The 27,210-nt window shown below is 42.9% G+C and overlaps 2 protein-coding genes across 2 annotated transcripts in view; one reads left to right on the top strand and one right to left on the bottom strand.

The window, feature by feature from the left end:
• Window positions 1-3,877, top strand: part of nat8l (N-acetyltransferase 8-like) — a 13,821-nt gene extending 9,944 nt beyond the window's left edge. The window contains exon 3 of the mRNA XM_008323232.3: window positions 2,030-3,877. Coding sequence (XP_008321454.1) covers window positions 2,030-2,397 — 368 coding nt within the window. The 3' untranslated portion in view covers window positions 2,398-3,877. The remainder of the gene's footprint in view (window positions 1-2,029) is intronic.
• A 6,329-nt stretch (window positions 3,878-10,206) lies between these two features.
• poln (polymerase (DNA directed) nu) overlaps window positions 10,207-27,210 on the bottom strand; it is a 36,171-nt gene continuing 19,167 nt past the window's right edge. Inside the window, exons 20-28 of the mRNA XM_017032178.2 lie at window positions 26,756-26,833; window positions 22,513-22,624; window positions 21,029-21,111; window positions 18,567-18,698; window positions 16,144-16,254; window positions 15,629-15,707; window positions 15,427-15,494; window positions 15,120-15,181; window positions 10,207-14,462 (exon numbers count right to left, since the gene is read on the bottom strand). Of these exons, the coding sequence (XP_016887667.1) occupies window positions 14,370-14,462; window positions 15,120-15,181; window positions 15,427-15,494; window positions 15,629-15,707; window positions 16,144-16,254; window positions 18,567-18,698; window positions 21,029-21,111; window positions 22,513-22,624; window positions 26,756-26,833 (818 nt within the window). The 3' untranslated portion in view covers window positions 10,207-14,369. The remainder of the gene's footprint in view (window positions 14,463-15,119; window positions 15,182-15,426; window positions 15,495-15,628; window positions 15,708-16,143; window positions 16,255-18,566; window positions 18,699-21,028; window positions 21,112-22,512; window positions 22,625-26,755; window positions 26,834-27,210) is intronic.

Genomic DNA, 27,210 nt, shown 5'->3' with positions numbered 1-27,210 from the left:
ATGCCTGGCCTCCCCCCGCCTCCTCCCCCTCCCCTCCCCCTCTCCCTCTCCTCCTCCTCTCTTTCACTGAAGACAGATGACTGACTTCTTCATTGTCCAGCTTAACTCTCCCTCTTATTCCGCCTTGGTTTTGCCGTGACTTGATTCATTCACGCCACATCAGGTGGTAGATGTTGATGGAGCACAGACTGTGGCGCTACACTAAATCAAACGCAGCTTAGGCAGGCACAAAAGAAATAACATCAGTGGAAAGACGGCTCTTGCCTCTACAGCAGGAAGATGAGCACGTTTCTGTTGATCTTTCCACATGGAGTCAGCACGCTCCGCCCGTGTGTGTCTCTCTGGGTAGTCCGGCTCCGTCCAACAGCCTAAAAACAGGCTCAGTAGGAGAGTAGGCTGATCAGACACTGTAGTTTGACCTTAGGTCTGAATGGGAGTGTGAATGGTTGTTTCTCTCTGTATGTGGCGCTGTGGTGGACTGGAAAAGTTTCTAGGTTGTTCCCTGCGCCTGCCCGTCGATAGCTGGGATTGGCTCCAGCGCCACCCTTTTGTCCTTTGTTTCTTTATTTTGTTGTTTAAATATCATGCTACAGGACATCTGGGCTAACTGTAGTTCTCCTGCTAATACTCTGTGGGTTGTTACCGTGTGTCATGTGTTTGAGACTTCATGTTTTCTACCATGTTAATCTGCAGTTCATTTGTATGAACGTGTAAAAAGGCCTGAAATCCAAAGTGAAAGTGTGAACTCTCTGTGTAGGTGTTTGTTGAGTGAAGCTCAGTCTGCAGAGCTGATCGGCTGCAGGACGTTGGCGTGAACACTTTCCACTCCTGCCCTCAGTCCTGGCACAGACTCAGTTCAGCCAGATGGTCAGGAGAGCTTGGAAGCGTGTGTGCCACCCTCTAATACATGCACATACACACACACACAGAGGCATGTGCACAAGCGTTATGATGACGCCGTGGCACCGTGTCAGGTGACACCGCAGCTTTGAGGTCTGCCGTTAACGAAACACCTACAAACATCCAACGGAAAAGTTGGTTACAAGAACTTTTTCAGTTTCGGGTTAGATGAAAAGGCAGCACCAATCACAAGCCACCTCTGCTCAATCAAGGTGTGGCAGTGTGCGAGGGTGCTGACAGTTGATCAGGTCAGTGGTGCTGTGAGGGTGCGAGGGTGCTGACAGTTGATCAGGTTGTTATGCATCAGAAAGCACCAGCTGGGCCACGTGTCTGGACACGACAGGAGAGTGTCAGGTCTGTGGTAGAACCAAAAGAGGAACTGAGAGAATCGGTGAGTAATTTAAATTTCTACAGAGCAACAGACCACAAATGCAAAACCCTCTGTAGCATCAGCAACATGCAGCCCACAATGCATCACTCGTGTTTCAGAACGTGTTAGCAGTAACGTGTCCCTTTGAGAGCAATGTTAAATATGAATGAAAACTGGACTGATACAACAACAACAACAACAACAGCAACAACAACAATAACTGAGTCTTGTATGCAGAAATTACAGATTTTTCAAAAATCCCAAACACCAGCAGGTTAGTGAAGCAGCATGTTCACATTTGGTGGGAGACGGAGCGATCATCCACTTTAAATGATAAAATACTGAAAAATCAAAACCATAATTTTTTGGCACCAAGAAAACGTCTTAAATTGAGACGTGTTTTCATGAAACCATGAGCATCGGCTGACTGTGGTGGAGGAGCAGAGTCTGTTGATCTGTCTGTAGTCTCTTTTATCATCACTGTCTGACTGTCTGTCAGTCAGACAGTCTGTCTGTCTGTCTGTCCTTTGTCAATTGAAAAAGAATGTCATTTTGGATTTAACTATTTTGGTTACTCTGAATGAGCCGATGTGTGAGATGGACTTTCTCTACATCTTTGCTAATGTGGCTAACGTTCAGGCTAACCTTAAATGATTGATTAAACAACCATTTTGACATAAAAATATAATCTGAGTCAGAATGAAGAGGTTTCTAGATTGGCTAACAACTGTTTCCCTCATTTCCTGTCACCTCTGTCAGGCTCCTGTTTCTGGGTTGCGGTACTGGATGGACGGGTTGTTGGCATCGTGGCAGCTCAGGGCCGTGAAGATGACAACACAGTGGAGCTGCGTCGCATGTCAGTGGACTCCCGCTACCGCGGCAAAGGCATCGCCAAGGCCCTCGGCCGCCGTGTCCTGGAGTTCGCCGTGCGCAACAACTACACCGCCGTGGTCCTGGGCACCACAGCTGTCAAGATGGCTGCCCATAAGCTGTATGAGTCTCTGGGTTTCCGCCGGATTGGCCAGTCAGAGGACCACCGACTCCCCGGGATGAGCCGCTCGCTTCTGGAGAGGCTCTTCTTCCAGATCCGCTACTGCCGCTACCGCTTGCAGCTCCGCGAGGAGTGAGAGGTGACAGGGAGAGGGAGAGAGAGAGAGATGGAGAGGGGGAGATGGAGAAAGAGAGGGACAGCCAGAGAGAGAGAGAGAGAGAGAGAGAGAGAGAGGGAGGGAGAGAAGAATCACCCTCCTCACCTGAGAGCCTGATCATGTCCACTCCTCTGACAGCTTTTTTATTTATTTTCTGTCACTAGAAATACCTTCAGCCTCAGTAATTCATCTCTAAAGTCACTAAGGTTTTTTTTACTACAATACTTTTGTTGATGTTGCTTTTTCTTACATTTAAATAATTTTATTAATCTATTTTTGGACTCCTCCCTTGTCATTGTAGAATTAAAAGAAACCCCTAGACATTGGTTGAGGACATGTAAATGACATCCTGACTAGCCCCGCCCACCCCCGCCCACGTGACTCAGATCAATACGTCCTTTCATTATGATTCCACAGTGCCACCCTTTTTCTCTATCCCTCCCCCATCAAGACGAGCCTTCCCTCCTGCCCTGATTCTCTTAAATCCACCACAGCAAGAGTCAGGAGGCGGGTTTACACTCATTAACACACACACACACACACACACAGGACACCACACACTGCACACCAAGTCTGTGTGTGTCAGGACATGCTTTGTATTTAACAAAAAGACTAAATTATTTTCTGCAATTTGGTTGACAGGAGGGTGGCGCTCACGGCCTCGAGAAGACCTAACATACAGTCAGAGTGTAAAGGCTGGACCAGAGTAACTGTCTCTCAACTCAGGAACACGATCTCTGTGTCAGAACACACCAAATACAGAGCACACTTTGAAGGCAACACTAGGGGATTCAAATGAAGGCTAATGCTATGTGGGCTAACGGCCAAGCTAATCTAATTCTTCTACCGAACAAATTTTAGTCTTGTAGCTGTTCTTGCTAACGACCTAGCTAATCAACTGTTCTGTCTTCATGAAGTCTTCTTTTACTTCAGAGTTATGAATTCAGAGTCAGATTCTCTGTTTGTTTGTGTAACATCACAGCAGATGTGATAATGTTGGCCAATTAACAAACAATCTGAAACACTTTTATATCAAACAGAGTGAAAAGCAGTTTAGGGGATATCCAGACTGTGATTCTGTATGTGGATGAGGTCCAGTCGAGGGCTGGTGGGCCCAGAGCTGCAGCTGTATTTGGGAGACTGTTGGGTGTGTGTAGTTGTGTTGGTGTGTATTTAATGAGGCCATGTTGCCTCCACACAACCAAATTTAGCAGGTTTTATTTTCAGACTGAGTTTTCTGTGAGTGTTTACTAACCCAACACTCTCTTACGTACTCTTGACTTTTTGAGGTTTAGTCATTTTTATACCGTTGGACTCATATTACCACAAAGTAATTTGCAGGTTTTTCAAAAACTACAAAGACAACAGTCACATACTAACCGAGGTCACAGAACCTGCAAACCTGTGAGTGAGCACAAACAGCACCAACACACAGCCGCCCCTCCCCCCCCCCCCCCCCCCCTCGGTTATCTATATTAGGCACCCACTCACCGTCAGCCTTTGTCCCATAACACCTCGCTCCATCTCCACCCTCCCAACCAACAACAACCAGCAGTAGATTCATCCACCCCCACTCTGAGCCTCAGATGTGTCACTGAATCATTTGTAAGAAGATAATATAAAAAGAAAAAATATTTTAAAAAATTACAAAAGATGGAAAAAAAAGGAAAAAAAAAAAGATTTCCAATGTAATCACCATGAAGTTAGCACTGACTCCTCGCCTTTCCCTCCAAACTCTTCTCTTTCATTAATCTGTCTGCAACCCTGGGCCAGACCTCACATCCTTCATTCAAACCTTCATCCACCACACACACACACACACACACACACACACACACACACCCACACCCTCCATGACCCTTTAACCTTTCCTGCCCCTGCCCCCACCACCTCTGCATGCGCCACAGAGCCTTGCTGCACTGCTTTTATTCCATTTGAAGCTTGTTGGATGAACCCTGGACCCCCAGCCCGCCCCCCCGCCCCCTCGCCCGCACGCCAGCCCGCCAGACCGAGTTTTGAGTGTGTGTGTGTGTGTGTGTGATTAGGGAACCACTCACGACACTAGCAGCGCTGCCTGGATGACATCGTTGCCTGTCAGCCAACCAACTGTAGAATGCAAAAAGCAATGCAAGTGTGGCATGCCTCTGTACCCAGTGTGTGTACGGTGCCTGCCCTGGAAAAGTACAGATTAAAACAAAAAATTAATAAACACCATTAACAGATATATGTTGTTAAATATATAGCAACAATATATAAATATATATATAATGAAAATACGTTTTTTTAAGGATGAAAATATCAAAGAATTGTGTTTCTTTGTATGACAAATAATGAAATTGTACCATTTGCATGAAACGTGTCTTTGAATGCAAATATGACTCTGAGAGGGAGAAACAGTGGAACCATGGACTAGTACAACGTGTGTTTTCTTTTCTTTTTTTAAAATCATTCTGTTAGATCCAGATCAAGGATATTTAGAAGCAGAACAACCAACATTATTATGATTTTAACCAAGTGTAAAATCTGTGTCAGATTGAAAACTGTAGTTTGTTGTTGTTGTTGTTTTTTTATCGTTTATCATGACTTCTTTGGTACATTTTCTTTTTTAACTACAAAAAGTGGGAATGAAGGTACCTGTGCAGAAGAGCATCGGAGTGACGTGGAATCTTGTTGGAGCTGTGAGAATCTGGAGAAAAAAAACAACAAATCCTTTTATTATTTTGTTGAGAATATTAAAGTTAAAATTCTGGGAATCTGGGAAAAATCTGGAAAAATACCTGACTTTCTCTGGTGAACGTCAGAGTTAGGACACTGGAAATTACTTTTTGTTCTGAGAAATTTGGGACTAGAATTGTTATGGTTTTAATTTCTATAGACAAATAAATTCTTAATTTCTGTGAGTTCTGAATCTAATGGTTTTTTGTTTCACAGAAAAGTGGATCAGAATCAGATCTGAATTCCAACATTAGCTCTGAAAGCTTTGAAAGTCACTCCGATTCTCTTCTGTACGTTTGACACAGAAGTGTCTCAGTTCTTCTTTGGTGGAAGCAGTCCTGAAGTCTCAGCAAGAGAGATTGATTTTAGTGTCGGCCTTTGGTCAGTGATGCAAAAGGAAGTATTTTAAACTGCCTCAAGTTTGAAATCCACTCCATGTATAAGGGTTGACCTTTGACCTCTGCGTTCCCATCCCATGTATGTGAAGTGTCCCGGCTGTACGGCTTCTGTAGACACAGAAATGTATTTATTAAACCCTCTGAAGTCTTAAAATACAACACTACAAAAGGCACAAACCATAGACTGTATATAAATGATGGAGTCACCACGGTGCAGGCTGTGGTGGACCTGCTGATGCACGCACTGTAAATCTGGGCCAACCCTGGTGATTGCAATTCAAAATTTCAAAAATCTGAAATTGGTGCTACCGCAATACTCCCCCTCGAATCAGATGGGATTTGAACCTGTGATCCTCTAAAAGTCTGGACCTCCTACCACGATGCCTTGTGTGCCCACGTTAATAGTAGCCTCAAAAGGTGAATGCATTCTGACGTTGCAGTTGAGTAAGAAGTCGTTGTGGAACTTCCCAACCAGCAGAGTCACCAAAGACAACATCCATCCCTTATGTACAGTCTATGGTATGATCTAAGCACCAAGCAGTATTGTACGTTTTTGGAGCAGGCCTATCATGACCATGATGCTTTTGGTTGTTGATAAGGACGGAGAAAGTAAGAATTGGAGCTGACTTTAATAGATGTGAAGTTTCTTTTAAAACAACAGTGTTGGCTAAACTGAGCAGCTAACTGTCAAACCTGGTGAGGTCCATGTTGTAATAATAATAATATTAGTAGTAATAATAATAATAATAATCTAGGACTCATTCTGGTCAAGGTCTGGGAGCTGAGAGTGAGAGTCGGGTCTCATGTGAAGCCTGAGCCATGTCTGCTGCTGCTGATCTCAGCCTTGACTGGGTGAAAACCTGTTTTGTTACAGTTACAGGCTTTTATTGTTATTCCGTTTTGGTACATACTCTGAACAAAAGTAACTTTTCCAGAAATGCCTTCTCCGAGGCCTTATGCACTGGAATCAAATCCTAACTTTGTGGACGTCACAGCTGAGGGTGGATGTCTTTGTATTTACTTTAACAGTGTAAATCTGAAGTGCACTGACTTTGATGCATTAATGTCTCTTTTGTACTTTATGTGAATGCTATAACATAACCCAGCCCTGCCCCCCCACCCCACCACCCACAGCCCACTTTAAACTGGTTCTGCAGACTGGATGTTAGACTGTAGTACTGCCATTAACACCTGAGAGCAGCGTGTAACTGAGAGGAAGGAAAACTGTCCTGTTGTTGTACCTGTATCCCCACTACACACTCTCATTCTTTTCTACCTGGGCTGTCTCTCTGAGGGGGCGCCTCGTGTTGGGTCACCTTTAAAAACTGTGCCACAGAAAAAGCCTCTCAGCTCAGAGGAGGTTGTCTTTGAAGCTGAGGCTGATGATGTCAGCAGGTTTTTAAAGACATGCTTCAAATATATTTTTTAAATTATAAAGCCGTCGTTTTTTGTTTTTTTTTTACTTCCTCAGTTTGTTGACTGGTACAGGAGCAGAGAAGTCAAAACTGCACAAATGTACAGAAGCTGTGAGTGTGTTGTCTTACTCTGACGGTGTGTGTGTGGCCTTGGGAGGGGCCAGCACACACATGAATGTAAACTGCTCACATTGATGGTGTATTGTTTTTGTTGTTGATTTTTTTTCTTCAATTTGACAAGTGAAAAGCATCATGGGAAAGGAGTGACAAGCAGCTGTTCTGCTTTAACCACTACACTAGATGTTAGACATTGTAAATAGTCGTATCTTTACTACTGCTGATGTATCATTTACTGCCACCTGTCATCAATCCTGGTGAAGTATTTTATTTTGGTTGTTTGTTTTTTTTTTTTGTTTTTTTTTTTAACTACTACACCCAGTCTCAGAAGATGACTGTCACCCAGAGTGTCCCACCTAAGGAGGAGGAGGGTGAGGGAGGACTGTACCAGGATGAGATTATAAAGGGAGGGAGGGAAGGGAGGTTGGGATGGGGTGTTGAAAAGGAGGAGGAGAAAGAGGAGAACTTCAGTACCTGGACGCCACAGCATGGACTCCCTCTCTCTCTCTCTCTCCCTCTCTCTCCTTCTGGTGAAGGTGTGGCTCCACTGTCAGAAACACTGGACTGGTTTGTGGACTGAGGCCACAGATGCCCAGAACACAGGAGCACTGGTAGCACAACTGTGTCTTGTTCTGTTCTTTGACAGCACAGGTCCAGAGTTCACTCTTTTTCTACGAGAAGATTTTCCGATGTTCTTGTTTGACTTTGAAGAGAAGAGGACGCAGGTGAACCTGTTTCCACACTGACAGAAACTGCTGCATTTCTGTTCATTTCTGATCAACGGCCACGCCCTGGTTTGTCTGGAGGGAAATGAGAAATAAAATTCAGCCCATGTACCATTCAGTCAGCAATAAACATAAGGAAGGACTTTCAGCGGGCATCTGCATGTGGGCCACATGTGGAGGTAAGACGGCTAGACAGTTCTACTCACTGATGCACACCACTCCTGGCAGTGATGCAGCCCATATTTGTGCTTTCCTTGGATGAATGTGTGTAAACTGTTATCTGGTTTGTAGCCCAATATGCAGCCCACTCAGTTCACCCAATTTGCTCCATAACGCCCACTATACACTTGTGTACAGTCAATAAACCTGCAGGTGTGGCCCACGTGAGATGCGGCCCGGTGACCCACTATGTCCCACTAAAATAAATGAAATGCTGCATCAGTGTTATAGCCCACGTACTGTACCAGTGATGGCAGTGATGCCAACGTGGTACTGGTATTACATCATTAGCATCGACTACAGTGGAGGAGAGCGGCTTCGATTGTATAGATGATGTTTCTGGGTTTATTTGTAGTTTGTGTTTTTACACGTGTACCTCTGCATATTTGTACATATGTCAGGAGGAAATGACCAGAGGGACAGTGGAGGCTGAGGAGTGAGCGGCTCGAGCAGACAGGAAGAAAGATGGCGCTGTTGCACCCGTTTAGTCTTTTACTCAACAACAAAGACTTGAGGTGCAGCCTGATCGTTGTTACTTCTGTACCAGTGAATCGATTACAAAGAAAAACGTCCTGCAGCGCCCCCATGCCTAACTTTTCCTACCAGTGAGATTTAGTGTGAGTCTTCAGAGTTAGTAACTGTAAAGTTGTAAAGTATATTTTATTGTAAATAACATTTGGGGTGATTTTTTTTACTCCTTTTGTAAGAAAATAAAAGTGTGGATTTAAAAAAAATCTAAAATATATTTTAAGGATATTTACAGCACTAATACAGGATTCTGCAGCCGACGTCATCTGGACAAACTGACCAGCCGCGCCACTTGGTTTTTTTTCTGTCTGCTCGAACCCTCACAACCAGAGAAGGTGGAGATTGAAGACAGGAGCAGTGATCAGTAGTCTGGCCCAGGTGGGCTGCATTGACAGGAGCCAGTTAGGACTTGATGATTCCCAAAACCCTGGTAGATATTCCACTTCCACTGTCCGCTGACAGGAAGTTGTGACTCCAAACTCGAGGCCCACCCATGTTTTCATCCCCACTTCGTTGTGAATCCTGACTGGTTCATAAGGTTCATCTGTGAGGAGATCCCAGGGAGACCCCCGGAGCCTTATGTTTAGCCAACAGAACATTTTCAATGTTTTTGTTTTAACAGAAATGCTGTTGATGGAGTGATGATGCTCCCCCTTTACTCCCCCCTCCTCTCCTGTCCTTTTCCGGTCTTCTTTCTGAAGAGCCTGTCATGGCTGCTGTGTTGCCAGGAAACGCTGCAGCACAAAGCGGATCAGCCAGACTGTAGGGAGAGACGGGTCAACCAGCCAGACCAGGACACGGGAGAGGAGGCAGTGATGGACAGATGGAAGGAGAGTTAGACTTAGGGAGGGGGGAGGGAGGGGGGGGTTAGACAGCAAGTGAGGGTATTACGTGGACCGTGAGTCAACACCACCTGGGGCCCACTGGGTGAGAGGTGAGGAGCAGAGAGGAAGAGGATGTGGTGTAAATACTGAGGAGGGAGGTGCAAGGAGGAAGTCGAGCGGTGAGAGAGAGAGAGAAGAATGCAGGTGGGAGGAGTTCCACCCCTCCTCCCTCACCTCCCCCACGGTCCCACTGATTCGCAACAGACTTCACTGTCTCTCCATTTCCTTCTTGTCATTCCTTTGGGAAGATTGTTCTACTACTACACTGGGAATTCTGGGATTACTGGGATGATGGTGATGATGATGATGATGATGGTGATTAATATTATTATTGTTGTGATTATTAACACTTTCTTTTGTACTGACATCAACTGGAACTGTATAGGTGTAAAGTTGGGATTTCTTGCATCATGACGATGATTGAAACATGACTGTACATAAAGTGTATCCATTAAAAATGACAATGCATCAAACTGTGGCGTCTGTTCACCACTCTGTACTGGCCGCTGACTGAAAAGTCATTTAATCCAGCCACAAAGTAACGTGACATGAAGGCTCAAAGGTTTCACTGTGTCCAATCAGTCACATGACATTTCTAGGACATTTGACGTGTTTTTTTCCTTATTGTCCATTACTGGAACATTTGTAATTTATGTTCCAGAATTTCCAGGCCATGAAACCTGATGTTCTCATGTTTTGAACAGATCAACATTATTCAATAAGCTAAACGCAAACAACAGTTTTGCAACAAAAGAAGTTAGACTGGAGAGATTATTGTGTTCTATAATTAAGAGGTTAATTAGTAACAAGGACTGGTATAAAATGAGCCTAAAACCAAGGTTTGATCCTCACACGAGTCAGTCATGATTCAACATGAAAGGACATGTGAGTGCATCACACTTTCTTGGTCAAGGCCCAGTTGTACAAAGTGTAACAGTTGTTCTGGACAAACAACAGGAAGTGTGTTTGTGCCTGTGACGTGACATAAGTGTCAGCAGTCACATTTCTGTGGTGGATGCAGTGCAGTGAACGCATCAAAGCAACGAGCAATAAATTCAAACAAATGTTCATATATGAGCGGGGAAAGACAAAGGTCAAAGGGCAAAACCAATCTGCGACGTCATAGCAAAGACCAGAATAAACTGTGTCACCGGTGAAGATGCACGACTTTAGTCTCTACACTTACACATCCCACGGTTGCCACGACAGCGGGAGGAAGCTCATGCTGCGGCCCTTGACAACGGTTCTCTTCAGAGGGACCTGTGGGCTGAGTGTGACTCCTGGTCATAAAAGTGACAGCATTAACCAATCAAATCATTTATCGCCAAAAAACAATCTGCATCACAAAGACCGGTGGTTAAAGAGACAATGCAGAGTATTTAGCAGCATCTAGTGGAGAAGTGACATAAATACATATCTGGTGTCAAATATGACCTCATTCTTCAGTTTTCATTTGAACACATGGTGGTCCAACATGGCCGCCTCTCTGCAGAAGACCAGAGAGAAAAAGATTATTCTGGTTTTCAAAGAGCCAGAAAAGAATTGAAATATTCTATCATTTCAAGTCAATTCTACTTGAAATACATTTTAGACATTTTTCAAACGTGTTACCTTTTCTGGGTATATTTTAGATAACTTTACTAAATATGATAATATAAAATAATACAAAATTGTGCATAAATTCTTAGCTATTCTCTGGTTTTTCACCTCACTTTAAGAAAGCTAGTTCAGTTCAGGTAAATGTTTTCACTTTCCTCGCTGTATTTCTGTGTTACTCTTGGATAAGTTTTATCTACTTATCCTAAGTCTTTAATCTTTTGCTGACCGCTGCCGTCCTTTATTAATCTTTTGGCAAATATTATACAATATTTGCTCATTTTGAAACTTTTAGCTTTCAGTTATCTGTATGTCTCCAGTTTTGTGCTAACATTTGGCTAGTTGTGTTTTTTTTTGTTAGTTAAACTTACTGGATCATTTGGAAAATTAAATGTACTTCAGGATTAACTTGTAATCTTTGAACCAAAATCTTTTAAATGTATTGGTCTTTTCACATTCTTATCTTTCAGCTGATAAACCTTTTGAGATAAAACCTCTAATTTTTAAGCAGTTTCTCGTCGTACTTTAAGCTTCCGTACTTTAAAACACAACAATATATTTTCAGCACTTCTAAGGATGAAAAGTACCCTTTGAAGACCTGGAGTGAATGTGGACGTGATCTTTATGTCGACAGTTTGGGGTTTGAGAACTTTCTGACTGTTTTACCCTGGTAGGCATAATTTGCACATACCGCTCTCACACTCGCCCCAGGAAAGTACATAAAAGGACACAGAAGAAAAAACCCAGGAAGGGGAACTTGTTCCTCAACCCCCTTCTCCCAAAAATGCTACAGAACAATGAGGGACTGGGGGGAGGTGAGGTGGGGGTTTCTCTAACACTGTCTGAGCTGCTGCGGCTTTGAGCTGCTCCTGCTGGTCTGCATGGTGAGACACAAAATCTTCCCTGTTAACAGGCTTCAAAGGCGACGTCTGCACTGAAGAAAAGGATTAAACAGTGGGACAAATGAGAGACGTGCTGAAATCTTCAGTCACAGCTGTTGGTTTTACAAGGTTGATGTGCATGTTATTGAAAAGGTCTGTTTATCAGGGACAGTCCTCTGGCCTCTAAGGAGGAGCTAAGTCCATGATGGATGGATGGGAAATAATACCCCTGGGGATTTCCCCAGGAAAAGCAGTAACAGTTTTAAGTGGAATCCACATTATAATGTCAGGTAAGGACAGAAATACTTTGACCAGGGTGGAGGCTCTGTGATGGTTCGGGGCTGCATTTGAGACATTCAAATCTGAAGTGGTGAAAACACTGACGCCCAGGTGCTTCATGAAATACGCTCACCATGCAGTACGAGCTGAGATGTTTCTTTTCCACTCACACTCACCGCCCACTACAACTGCTGCAAGAACAGGAACCAAAGCTGAGGAAGTGGTGCTGCTACACTCTCTGCTCCACAGAGCGGCCCATTGTTGTGACCAAATTCTCATGACATCACCTGAACAGGGAAATGAAAGAGAACAGCTCTAAGGTGTTGAAGATGCCTTCACAAAATCAGGAAAACTTCTCTTACCATTGTTGTATTAAACAGAGGGGCGTGGGGCCTTTGTACACCACTACAGACACACCACAGGACACAAGTCGATTGATGGACAAATGTTCTGGATGTCTCCTCTGTTAGCGCCTTAAAAAGTGGCAGCTACTTCAATTGTAGGCCGGCATGAGGTGACATTTAGTAATAATGGAGGTAAGTCTTAGTGTTAAAGGTCGTAAATCTCTGCCAGGACCTTTGAGTGAGTTTTAAAAGGTCCTCGTGGAAGGACAGGATAAAAGGATAGAGAGAGAAAGAGAGACTGACTGTGACTGTGACGGACAAGAAAGCGCAGTCAGTATGCCTGGAATCCAGAGACTGAGTGGCTGTGGGGGAGTGTGTGTGTGTGTGCGTGTGTGTGTGTGTGCACATGTAAGAGCATTTGTGGAATGTGAGTGCATGAGAGAGAGAGAAGGAAGAAGAAGAAGCTGGGTGAAAAAGCAGATCATCTGCTTTGAATCAGCTGAGTGTGAATAATTCCAAAGAGTGATTGAAGTCCTGCAGTGAGAACAGAGTGAACAGTATTCAGGAGAATCATTTGTTGTGACTATTCCATCAGATTTCCATGTCATTTTAGGTTTTCCTGAACAAATCTCCTGAACAACTCCACTCACTGGTTTCTTTTCCATCTTTTCTAAATTCCTCAAACCTCTTGACTGCTGTCCTTCAGTCAAACCAGATGATCTGCTGATGTGAATCATCTGCTGGAGTCCACAGATGTTTGACACTTGGCTTTTGTCTCAGTTCATACTGTAGTAGAACTAATGTTTTAAATGAAATGCACCCAGTTGTGGATACTGTCAGCAGACTTACCTCTTCATTTACCATCATCTGTGTAATAAATGTTTTTTTTTCTTTTGAAATATTTGTTCCTAAATGTCCGGCCCATGTGAGAGTATTAACGTGAGGACACGCTGCGGAGTGGTCTGGAAACTGAAGGAGGGAAGGAAAAACAAACAAACAAAAGATGTCGGCATTTTTTAAATCAATTTCTCATCAACTACACATGAACTATAACTGACTGAATGTTAATTAGCGCCACCTGGATGACTAGTTGATAATAATAATAATCTTGGAAAAATGTGAAAGCATAAAAGAATTTGAAAAGTAGGACAAAAAAGAAGAACAGACAAAACGAAGGTTGAACTGAAGTGAGCAGGAAGTTCAGGCAGTTGGTGACGTCCACCACAGTTAGTCTGCAGAGTTGATTTGTAATAATAACCAAGAGTGAATGAATGCTAATTTTATTGGAGAGAAACAAGGAGAGAAATCTAACGTTAGAAACAGTGAAACATTTGTCTTTTGTCTCCAGCTGCTCAGCCTTTTTTTTTTCTTCAAATGTGATTTAAAATGAACTCTCACGAAACAATAAACGTATTAACCAACAAATATCAACAAGACTGCCACCAACCGGGAGCTTCACCTTGACAACCAGGCAGTGTGAAAACGGAGGAGTAGGGGAGGAGAAGGAGAAGGGGGAGGAGGAGGAGCAGGACATGAAAAAAAAAAGAAGAAGAGAAGAATTAAAAGAGGGAGAACTGGAACAAACTGGTCTGTGGCTCCTGCCGTTGCCCCAGGATACGGATGGAGCAAGAAAAAAAAAAGTGAATTTGGAGCTGAAAGGAGCTGCAGCTGCCTGGTTTCCATGGCGATGTGGATGCAGGGCAAGTGAAGAGAGAGTAGGAGAGAGAGAAAGGGAGAGAGAGAGAGAGAGAGAGGAGAGAAGGACACAGATGAGGCAGAGACAAACAGAGAGGAGGAAAAGGAGTGAACACAGAGGAGAGGAGAACAGACAGGCAGTAAAAGGAGGAGGCCTAAAGAGGAGGAGAGGGAGATGTGGAGGGGAAGTTGAGCTCAGACATGGAGCCCCATGACTTGCCACAGGAAACTGCCACCTTCAGGGGAACCTGAGGGAAAGACAAAGACACACACACACACACACACAGAGGTTATGAGGTTACGTTCGTGATTAGTTCAGGAAGCTGACAGAATCTCAATTTGTTTACAAAAATAAAAATATTTTTTAAAACACAAAAGGGAAAAAAAACTTGACCCATTTATTGAATAATGATAAAAACAGATGCTGTGAATTAGGACTGTAAGGTCAGAGCTGTCACTGAAAGACATCATCATCATCTTCATCACTTTTTCTGCATATTATGGCTGATTCCTGTAGACATAATGACATCATAAAGATGAGCATCTATTCATGCAGGACGCCACTGAAGGTCTAGGTCAGAAACACACAGTAAGCAACTGCAGTTAAGGCCGGTGTGATGTCACTGTTCCCCAGAGACAGGATTATCAAGATCACACTGAGTCTGTCGTCCATCTGAAATGAATTCATGGGCTGAACGCAGCTCACGGGCCTTAGTTCTGAAACGTATTCCTAAATGTTGCGACTTGATCTGCAGTGACTTGAAGTCTGACTCCAAGTGACCTGGAGTAACTGTAGACTTTGACCAACATCTGGACAGACATCTACATAAAATAAAAGTCTTTATTTTTAAGACAAAAGACATCTACATAAAATAAAAGTCTTTACATTTTGACCTTTGACTGACCTTGAGATGAACGCCCAGATGATGGATATGCTGCAGAGACTCCATGGTGTTCTTCACCAACGCTGTAAGGGACCACACGTTATTATTTTACAAACAGGTTCCTGTCACTGACAGCAACATTTCATCATGTCATGTTTGTCTGTGGAAAAACCACATTCTGAAATGGTTCTTTGGAGATTTTGGTTCTTGTCATGACACCTGCTCATGTGGTTGTTGAGATTTGGCAGCAGCACAAGCTAAATGTCAAATCTGTGTTCCACAACATTCATGGTATAAACTAACTAACGATGTGGCCCAGTAAACTCACCTGCGAACTCCTCCACCTGCGAGTCCTCCACCTCGTACAGGAGCTCGTCGTGGAGCTGTGCCGTCAGCCTGCAGATACAAACACACATTCAACAGAACCAGCGCCACATGTTGGTCATTGAACAAACCAGCAGAGACTCCATCATCCTCCTCCTCCTCCTCCTCTAAGGTCAGTGACTAATCTGTTGGTGTAGTGTCTGTACCTGGCAGTTAGAGACGATGATGAGGAGACGAGGTCAAAGATCCTGATCATGGCCATCTTACAGAGGTCGGCCGCAGAACCTGTTTGTACACAGTACACACACACACACACACGGGTAAAGTACACACACACACACACGGGTAAAGTACACACACACACACATGAGTAAAGTACACACACAGGTACACAGGTAAAGTTTTTGAATCCACGTTACCAAAGAAGAGTTTTAGTCTTAGTCTTTGAGTTCTTTGAAAATGTTTGACGTTACTTTTGGGTCGTCGTCTATTATGTGTGAAAATTCTAATAACACGAAGATCAAATGAAATAAAGTCTGACTTCTGTGCTTTGCTTCGACAGAGCAGCAACCGTTTCAGGCAGTAAAACTCGGTTGTATTAGTGATTAAAGGTGAACTGAAGCTCTTTCAGTGGGTCCACCTGTGACGGTACAGGAGACACCTAACATGTGGTGTGGTATTTGTGGTCTACGTCCTACAGGTCAAGTGTGATCCCTCTGACCTTGGACTGTGAAGTTGACGGCCTGTCTCTCGGCCTGCATACGAGTCGCCCAATCAGGAGAGCGGATGTGAGGGAGGCTCCGACGACGACCCATGATGGATAACACATAACCTGGGGGAGAACAAGGTAAAGAAATGTTGACTTTAAACACATTTGAAGAGCAAACAGAAGGACGTCTGTGTGAAAGACGGAGTGTTTGACCAAGAACCAGAAAACCACAGAGACACACAAATGTTGTTCACGCTGAGAACGCCACACACCCCCGAATATTTCAGACTTTAAAGTCTGGTCTTTTCTGGTTCTGTTTGTGTGATGTGTGTGTGTGTGTGTGTGTGTGTGTGTGTGTGTTGATCTGTGTGGCAGCTTCAACTTCCCGCTGCTTCCATTTCAATGACTAGAAGACTGGTTCTTGGTGTGAAGGACCACTGTTGACAGAGAGCATTAAGAGGTGCATGCTGGGACAGAGGTCAGAAAGACGGTCCCAGCAAATGAGCTTCAGGATCAGAAAAGAATCTCACAGATTCCTTTGAAAGTTGGACTTCCCCTTGTTAGCAAAGACTCATTTTTGTCCGATCCTTTTATCGTGATCCAGTGAACAATAAAAGACAACAGTCGTCCATCGGAGACAACACCTGGAACAACACCTGGAACAACACCTGGAACAACACCTGGAACAACACCTGGAACAACACCTGGAACAACACCTGGAACAACACCTGGAACAACGGCTGGAACAGAAGCTGAGTTGAATTTGTGCATTTTTAGATGGAGAAACCCTAAAATAATAGGGCATTATGGGTGAACTGTCTTTGTAGTATGAATAATTGAAATTCCCACCACACACACACAGACAGACACACACACACACACAGACAGACACACACACACAGACAGAATGACAAAACAAACTGTGACATCCAAAACACTCCAGTTCATTCACACACAACATTCCACAAAAAAAGAATGTGACTGACACACACATATTATATACAGGTATGCAACACACACACACACACACACACACACACACGTACACAAACAGTGGGCCCGGTACATTCCACTCTCCGGACGACAATGTGGTTGGATCTAATACTTAATCCCTGACACTGAGTCAAACCAAACACAGCATCACATCTGAACCATCCTTTTCTGAGAACACACACACACAGACACACACTCACCGGGACAGAGCATAATTGCACAGGAAACAAGCTCTCTCACACACACACACACACACACCCGAAGTGACCCGCCCAAAACCCCGGGCTCAGCTAGGACTCTCCAGTCCCAGCTCTGCAGCAGGGATGTGACCCGTGTTCTGGGGCCCAGTCCAACAATGTGGAGTGGACACTAGTTCAGACAAAACACATCACACAATTGGTGTCCAATCAAAGTGGAATGTGGGTGTTTTTTCTAGCCAGGCTGGACTGTCCAACAAAGGGACAGTCCAGCACTCTTCACTGTCAGTTGATTGGACCAAACATGAAAAGAAGCGTCAGTGTATTTCCCCCAGCAGACAGAGCTGAAGGACAGACCGACTGCAGACAGTTGGAAGGTTTGATTCCAGATGGGGTGATTTAAAACGTCGAGGTCCCACTGAGGTGCAGCGCTCCACTGTTTTGTTGGTGCGTACACCTCCAGAGTGCAGCGGACGTCCACACTGTAAAACTGTGGGGATTACGTCAGGATTACGTGAAGATTGTGACCCAGTAAAAAACAGAAGTGAACGGTTCCTCTGTCCTCGCCCCCCATGTTTACTACACCACAGAGTATTTTTCATTACTTGGATTACAGAGATACATTCAAGACAGATTTCAACAGTACAACCTGAGAGACTCTCTCTCTTTACCACCAACTACTAACCACTCACCTGCCTTTGGGTTACTGTGCACTGGAACCTATGACAGGTTTTATTAGCAGATTATCAGAGTGTGAGACAGAGGGAAATGGGATTAGATTAGAAGTCTTAATCCTAAATCTTTCACAGATGACAAACTATAAACTAAATATTGTTTGTGTATATTTAGAACAATTTGGTCAAAACATTTTCATACTTTTCACATGAGAATGTGAGGGAGTGTTAAGACAGGACTTATAAATAATACTGCAGGTAAAACACAGTGATGAAACAGTTTGAAAACCCAAATGTTAACCATCAGACCTGCCTGAAATAACAAGGTTTGTGGGAAATTAGCTGCAGGTTCTGAGAAAGGAAATATTCCAAACAGTAACTCGTAGTCAGGCCAGACAGAGGTCAAACAACTTTGATAGAAAGTTGAGAACCACAGAACTGTTGCCTTCAGTCAGGGTGAAGGTGACCATGTTAGGGTGGGACTGTAAAGAGGAAGTGTCCCCCCACCCCCGAGACCCTCTCCAACAACTTCTCTCTAGTAGACATGAATGTGAGGGGCTTGTACTCAGACCTTGTTTGTGGCAAATCTGAATGGTCTTCTGGATGAAGGCCTGGACTTCTCTGTAGGTCTGGAGGAACCGGTCCTGGAACTGTCTGGCCTGGTCAGAGCTAACGCCCAGGATCCCTGACAGTCGTTCACGACCTGCAGGAGCCAACGTTTACTCGTTACGTAAGGTTCATTTTTCTTTGACTTTTCATGAGTTTCAGTTCAAAATGAAAACCAAGATCTGATTTTGGAGACTAGATCCAAAAAAAAAAAGAGTTAGAACTTAATTTCACATTTTATTGACATTATTATTAAAATGTGTCGTATCATAAAGAACTAAACGCAGCTAACCTGGATGATTGTTTTCACCTTTGTCCTTCTCAGGTTATTTTTATGTGTATTGTTAGATTTATGTCTTTATCGTATCAAATATTTAATAATTACTGTAATAAGTACTGTTATAAAAATAATTAATATTATTATTATTATTCCGATGATCTAGAATCTATTTTTATCCCCCCAGTCTCCCTCCCCCCCTTACACCTTCTCCCTGCCGTCTCATAAGTTGACCTATTTGTGTGTGATACGTTGGTCTATGTGTCACGTACATGACAGAGCTGGGGTTCATGGCGCTCTTTCTCTCTCTCTCTCTCTCTCTCCTCCTCCTGCCCCTCCTCCCTGTCCTGATTATTGTCTCCTGGAGAAAGCTTCCTTTTAGTATTCTGTCGCCATGACAACGCAGGCTTCCATGTAGGAGCTGTCTGTCTGTACTGATCGGGATTCAGTTCTTGTCACTCTCTCCAGTGCTCTCCACTTCTACCCTTTCCCCTACATTAGTGTCACCGCTCCAGTTTTTTCCTCTAACCTTCACTGTCGTCACCATCCTCCTACCTCTGACATCTCACTTTTCTAAAGGTTTCCTTCACCTGGTTGTTAAACCCCAGTCAGTGAACATCATTCCAGTCACTCACCCTTCCACACCGAGGCTTCCTGTAACTGAGAGCTGTGATCAGAAATATCACTTCACACTCAGAGCATCAGATTCTGCTGAACTGCTGCTGAGAAAATGAACTGAATACATGAGTCCTGGCCCACTGGCTAAAGTGTGACCATGTGCTGGAGAGTCACGGCTAATTGGTTAATCAAATCAAACCTTTGTTTTTCTCAATTGGTGGTGACGCCATCTTGAGGGGAAAACCAGCAAAGACCTGTTTTTGTTGATGTGCAGCTGTAAACAGGTCAGAACTGATTATCCACGCACTATATATATATATATATATATTCACACATATATACACACAAATATATAGAACTTAATTTAATCTGACTTTAAATTCTATTATATAAACATATTTTTATGTGTGATTTATAAAAACCTTTGTTTAAATTGTTTAACTCATTTCTTTGACGTTTGATTGAAGTTCTCTGATGTACATTTACTAGATTACGGACATAAGTGTTATTTGTATCAAATTAGACAGTTAGTAATTAGATCAGACAGTAATCAGTGATGCATCATTTAAAACCACTCACTGTCTGTCACTGTGTCACTCTGGTTTGATGGGAGTTCTGATGACACTTGTCTTTGTGGAGCTGACATTTATTATACAGGCAGTCAGTGCTTTGACATTCTCCTGCCTGTTGAGTCCTCGTCATAACAGGAGCAGGAGCTGCTCCTCTGTTGGCCTGGGGGACAGTGTGTAAAGACCTCCTGATAGCGCTAACCTCCACAAACACACTGGTCTGTTCACCAGAGATGAACAACAACATTGATGAAGAACCGACCCAAGGTTATTTTTGTGGCATTTAAATCCACCGCCAGTGACACAGAGGCAGTGTGTGACGCTCAGCCGTGGTTTTCTAGTCAGGCAAGTTTGTTTACCGAAACACCTACGTTTCCCAACCATGTATGGGTCACTGGGGGCACAGAGTCTCTTTATGGGCCACAAGGGTGCTTTATGCATTCATCATCTTGTTCCCTGTGCTGCTCACTCACACTGCCCAGCTGTGTCCACTGGGTGGAATCAGGAATGTGTTTACTACATCCAAGGAAAGATCTAATCCAGGATTTTTCTTTGGCTCTGACTTGTTTGGGGGTTTTTTTTGGACTAGAATTATCTGTGCTGTAGGTTTACACACATCCTAATTATACCCTCTAAAGTGTTGAGGGTGTAAATAAACCATAAACATCAGCCATTTTTAAAAATCCGCCTTCTCCACTGGGACTGGAGAGTCTATAAATTAATATAAAACCATGGGAGTTCCTCCAGGCAGCCTAGACTTTATCAGGCCTAAATATGGAGTTGTACTGTTCGTGGATCAACAACCACCTTTTATCCCAGTTCTCATGTAGAGACGACGTCTGTCTGCATTACCCACATCAGGAGCTGAACCGTAACCGTCTCACTCTTCATACGTGGTAATAGAACATATAGTAGTCCTGTAGTGCTGTGAGACCGTGTGTGTAGGTGTGGACGTGTTCTCACCTGCCCCGTACACCACAGAGTAGACCATACGTTTGGCTTGTTCTCGGTCCTCAGGGGTCACGTCACATTCACTCAGGCCTTTCCTGAGTTACAGAACATAATGTTTAGTTAAAACAGAACTGCAAATTCAATGTTTTTGGATGAGTCAGAGATAAAAACAGGTGAAAACACTTGTTATTGGTCTGTCTGTTCCAGAGAAAAGGTTTCATTCTATTTAGAAATGTTGAATTATCTAGATGAATCATGATTAATTGAGAATAATCCACAGCTTTCATGCGATAGTTCAGATTCAGATGCAGTTGTTTGACAGCCCTGGTTTAATTCAGGGCAGCAGTGATAATAAAGGTCTGGAGTTTAACAGGAAGTGAAGTTGGACCAGGGGAGAAGAAGACAAGGGTAAAGAGACACAGACAGTAATGTCATGTGACTTGTAGACAGTGGTAGTTTCGCGACTCAGACAATGGGACGTCTGTACAGTGGCATTTCAGCCAGGGCTGAAGGGAAGCTGCCAGGACCGATCAGTGTACAGTGTGCCCCCAACACACACACACACACACACACACACACACACACTAAAATAAAGCCAATGTCCCTGTCATCCCATTTCAACATTGTACAGTCCTACGTGGTCAATATTTGACGGACAAACTCTTAAAATATCTTAACTTATGTTATGTGAGATTACTGGACCAAATCCTACACTAACTTAATGTGAGATTACTGGACCAAATCCTACAACTTAGAATCCCTCGGCTGAATGAGGACTGAAGGTAAAAGCTGTGGTTATTTAACCATGAAGATGTGACCTGGAGAGGAGCGCCAGTAGACCTCAGAACAGCCATGACAGGATTGTAACGCCCCCTTCTGGACACACTTATAAATGATTAAATATGTATGTAGTATGTCTTTCAGCTTGTAGTTGATTCTCTACAATTATAATATGTGTAGAAAATATATGTGTTGTATCAAATGAACTGGCTGGTTGAGCCTTTTTGAAGAACCAGTTGGTAAAAGAGTGTTTTATTTATCTTCAAATGAGGATGTTCTCGTGTAAAAAAGGCAAAACATGGAGCTCAAACATCTATCACCTAAAAAAATAGATGTAACTGAGCTAAAAAAAAAAAAAAAGAAGAAGAAGAGAAAAAGTACAAATGAAAATTAATAGGTTAGGCAAAGGATTTTCTAAAAGTGGTCAGAAACGGAAAAGGTTCACATTGGAGGAAGTTTCACAGAAAATATAAAGTTGAACAAGTTTAGTATATCACAGCTCAAACAATTAGAAAAAAGGTAGTCAGAAATTAGGAAGGTTTCAGGGGAAAATGATCCAAGGACGTCTACACAACAGTCAGTGGAGTTTGGTTTGTTCCCTGAGGCTCAAGGAGTAAAAAACAGAGTAAAAATGGTTACGGATGGAAATGGAAGTTTTAAATAAAGTACTGTTAAAAAAGTATCTGAAACCGTTGGTTTGCGTCAGTGTGTCCTACCACTGAGACGCCAGCAGGGTGAAGACGTCGGCCTGAGGCTCTGTGAAAATCCGCAGCAGCTCAGGGTCAGAGGACAGATGGGCCAGAAGACGCAGCTCCACCTGGCAGAAGTCTGATGAACAGACAAACAACTGAGTCAGTCACTGAGAACCTGCAGCCTCACCGACCAGTCACTAATGATGATTTAACAAGTCTTTTCTTTTCTATGACCTTTGGCTCATGTTGGTTTCCACTTCAGCCATTATCAAATATAATGTCTCACTGTTGTTATATATTTAGTCTTCAGTGAGTTAAAGATAGCTAATTTTAGCTAGGGATAGCGAGCTCTAGCATTTAAGCAATGTTTATCAATTTTAATTATCATAGTAAAATAAAATATAATAAAGGATAAAAGATATTTAAGACATTGAAAAAGGAGATTTATATTTACTCCAGACACATCATGGATAAAAATTGGAGGATAAAAAACGATTTTGACATTTTTGGCCTGATTAACAGAAACATTATATATTTTAGTCATTTTATGACATACTACCCAGATTAGTACTGTGTACTCTAACCACCATAGATGATCTGAAGAACCTGGAGCACTGAGTGACAACCATTACTAAGACAAACCCAATGAAAGCAGTGGAAGGTTTAGTCAGAGACCTAGAGTTCAGCAGAAGACACAATGAGAGTGAGGAAGTCAAAGGACTGTCTCTGTGTTACATTACTAGACAAATGAGGCCTTATGTAATGAGGGCACAGAAGGGAACAGTTTTGTGCAATCAAACTCCATCATATTGTATGTGTAGTAGAACTACAGTTTTTCACTGTGGCTTAAATATCAAGTACAGCACACAATAGTACACTCACAGTACGAGATACTCATATTTCTAGCCAGTTACATCACTGTTTAAATAGGAGAGATGCAATAAAAGTACAACCTACTAAATCAGTCCATGGTGAATCAGTTCACAGTGACTGTGGTCTGCCCTTCACTGAACCCCCACTGTATTAGGACTATTTAGATGTAAGTCATGACACTTGATCCAGTGACTCTCAACATTTTCCATCTGCACATAATCTCATTTTGAGTGGACTGAGGAAACGCCGGGTGTCGTGTAACTCCTCACAGTACCACCCTCCTCAGTGATTAGAGACGATGGAGGGTTTTATCATCTACAGGAGACAGAACAGTGGTATACATACAGTGTACACTATGTATGGTTAGGTTGAAAAGGCTTGGACTTAGTGAGGAGAAAGGGATAGCATTTTTTATGAGCACATTTACCACTATTTACCGAAGCACACAACTGTAGCAGTTTGCTGAACACTCTCAACAAATGGGAATTAGGGGTAGAATCTGATGAGAAAAATGACTAAAGTGTCCTCATCTCCATGGTCCTTGACTATAGGACTAAGTGACTCAAGCAGCGTGGACTCAGACTACATCCTGGCCACTCACTCCTGGTTCCACATTGACATTTTTTCAAGGTGAACCTGAACATATGGAAACTCCACTCAGATCTTTGTTCAACTTTTTCCTCAGACAAGGACTCTGAGTGGAAATACTGGGGAGAAAACACAAACACAACTCTGAATATTTCTGCTGACTATTTATTAGACTAAAACTCAAGGATTTCTTAGCAGAACTAAAACTCAACAGGAGATCCTCTCAGACACCGTCAGACACCATGGTTACTTGGAAACAGTGACTTGGACCAGGATTGTCGCAATAGACGTTTTGCCAAGTGTGAAAAAGCCATACTGTAAAACCTGAAGAACACTGGGTACACAGAGGTACAACAATATGAGGATAATTTACTGCAACTAAACTGGGTATCTGGGTGAAAACTACAAGGGAAAGTATCTTAAAAAAAACACACAGGAGCAATAAATTATCCTGGAGGACATTTTCCCTCCAATTGCGAACTAGAGACACCAATAAAAGCTCTGAATGAAGCGACTCTGTAACAGGACTGTCCTGAAGAACAGAATAAAACCATGAATTATTGGTCGACGTGACAGTGAATGTAGAGCTTCATGCACTGGTGCTTTTAGTACAAGGAGAGTTCAACAAATGTATGAAGATGTAAAGGCACAGAACCTTTAAAGAAAAAGGAAATCCTCTCAGTGTGTCAGTTCACTATTTTATGTTATTTTAGGTCAGAGATCGATTGAACGTGGACAAGAGAAAAGGGAGTTTTGGAGAAGACAAGAAGATGTAGATCTGGAGTGAAGTGGAGGAGCGTGGCTTTGGTGATGATGAGGTGAAGATGGGATTTTCTAAAGATATCTTCTCATCAATGTTTTATGAGCCTGATCAAATTTCCCCCAGGCAGGGCCACCAGCCTCACCAACATATTGCTGAGTAGGATCTGAGTGTGTGTGTGTGTGTGTGTGTGTGTGTGTGTGTGTGGTCTTAGTCAAGCACGATGTCCTTTATGAGGTTGAGGATAGATGTAGGATGAAGATGTGAACTCAGTAAGATAATAACTGGTTATGGTTGAGATGATGTTTAGACCAAACAAAAGATTATTATTATATATTATACTATAACTACAATTATTAACATCAGTGTCATATTAAAACGATGAGGATTTTATTTCCTCATTGGTCACAATAAATTTTATATTTTGTGTTATTATATATATATATATATATATATTTGTGAGGAACAGAAACTGCTTTTTCTTAACTTCTCGTGTGTGGCTCTTTTTTCATCTTATATAAACGGACACAATCAACATTCCGTGTATTGATCAGTGCAGAAATAGCTCTAACCTACAGCATATATAGATTGACCCTTCATGAAGTGGCTTTAAATGTCAACTCACTTCCAGAAAGTCACGACAGAAATACCAAACCAAGACAGTCCTACATGTCTAATTTTACTAACTCTAATAATAAAAATGACCACTGATGTTATCTAGCCCTACTTTTACTCCAACTACACACTAAACTAGTACTAAATTTGATTTCCACCTGTCCTACACCACAGTCAAGTACTTCCCTGCCACTTCTAATCCTGAAGTCTAAGTGAATCTAAGTCATGTCAACCAGTGGGGCTAGGTAAATTGAGAACATACAAGGCCTCGTACAGCACCACAGCTTATTTTGATTCTCCTCTAAAGTTCCAAATATTTTCCCTTTAGTACTCGATGATTTGTTGTGTCGACCTCCTGCCTTGAAGTGCAGCTTCAACACAGCCCTGTCAGTCATTGTTATACAGCAGCCGATCAACTCACCAACAACAACACAGTTATTCTTCTAATCACTCAATTACATTGTGAACCTGTTGTATCTCACTCCTCCACTAGCCCCCTCTGCTGCAGGTTCCACCTCCTGCAGCTCCATCAACAGCTTATTAAGATTCTGAAGGGACCAAATCGTATCTCATCCATTTTTAAAGCCATCCTTCACAGTGCCCTCAACAGTCTGTGCTCGGTGATTCTCCGCACCGCGGCGTGCAGAATTCAGCTGAAGTTTTAAAAGCTTAAGAGCTCAACTTAAACCTGGGGATCCTCCCGAGTGTGAAGTGTCTCCTGTGGGTTGACGCTTGGTGGAGAAGAGCTCTCTGAAAGAATCAACACACGCAGCCCAGAACATACACTGCAGGTTGAATTGGACCGTGAAGGTGAAATAATCCCACATCTGTATTTCCAGAGAGGTTGTCATGGCTACAGAACAACAACTACAAGGAAGAATTTAGAAAAAAAAAGGTTTCCAGAATAATGTGATTCACTTTGCGAGAATGTTTTTTGCAGAAAAGTTTGTTTAGAAAAGAATGAAGTCCTAAAAGTTACTAAAATATTTCTCTATAAATATTTGCACAAAGCTCATGCTTCACTGCTGCTAAAGTGAGGTCAGTGAAGGTCACTAGAGGTCGAAATGCATTTGCCAATATTTGTTGAACCCTTTTTCCTGTTCTGGTCCAGAACATGCAGATAGATTAGAGATGACCGCTCTGGGAAACTCTCACAGGGAGATTACAGTTTGAGACCGAGGATTAGAGGAGATTATTAATCAGTTGTCAACATTTTATTAATACACATCCAATAATGAAGGCACGAGACATGTGTCCTCTCTAACAGAGGCAGATGATGAGAGTATGGTTTGCAGGATTACAGCAGTAGGATCTCACACACACACACACACACACACACACAGAGACCTTTGTTTTCTTTAGGACAGATGTACAGGGACAGGCTTCCTCCACTGCAGTTCAGAGGTTTTAAATGATGAGTAAAGGTCTTACCTGCAGCCAGGAAGGTCCAGCCTTTCTGTGGGATGAACATGGCTCGAGGATGAACGGTCACCACCTCCTCCACCTTTCCTGTGGGGACCAGACAGGAGCCCTGAGGAACACCTCTGCACATGATACGATTTGTCAACTCTTTCAAAATGACAAATACCCCCCCCCCCCCCTTTTTTTTCAAATATACTCCTAACATTTGCTGACAAAGAGTTAACACTGACGTCTGACTTAGTAAGTCCAATCATTAGGCCTCAGCCCTAACAGCAAATCAGAATCCAATCAGGATCAACTTGTCACTGTACTTTACAACAACTGGGCTCCGTCAGAGTGAAACATCACATCCTGTGTCAGCACAGTGAAAATACTACTTCAGCACCACACGCACAGTAATCAGAGGTGTTTAGAGTTACAAATGCTGCCCTGAAGGCAGGAGAATACAGCTGATAAGGAGATGA

Source organism: Cynoglossus semilaevis, chromosome 1, assembly GCF_000523025.1.
Source record: "Cynoglossus semilaevis isolate Cse_v1.0 chromosome 1, Cse_v1.0, whole genome shotgun sequence".
Classification (NCBI taxonomy): Eukaryota; Metazoa; Chordata; class Actinopteri; order Pleuronectiformes; family Cynoglossidae; genus Cynoglossus; species Cynoglossus semilaevis.
The sequence above is the reverse complement of the archived record's forward strand: the minus strand, read 5'-3'. Positions and strand labels throughout refer to the sequence as shown.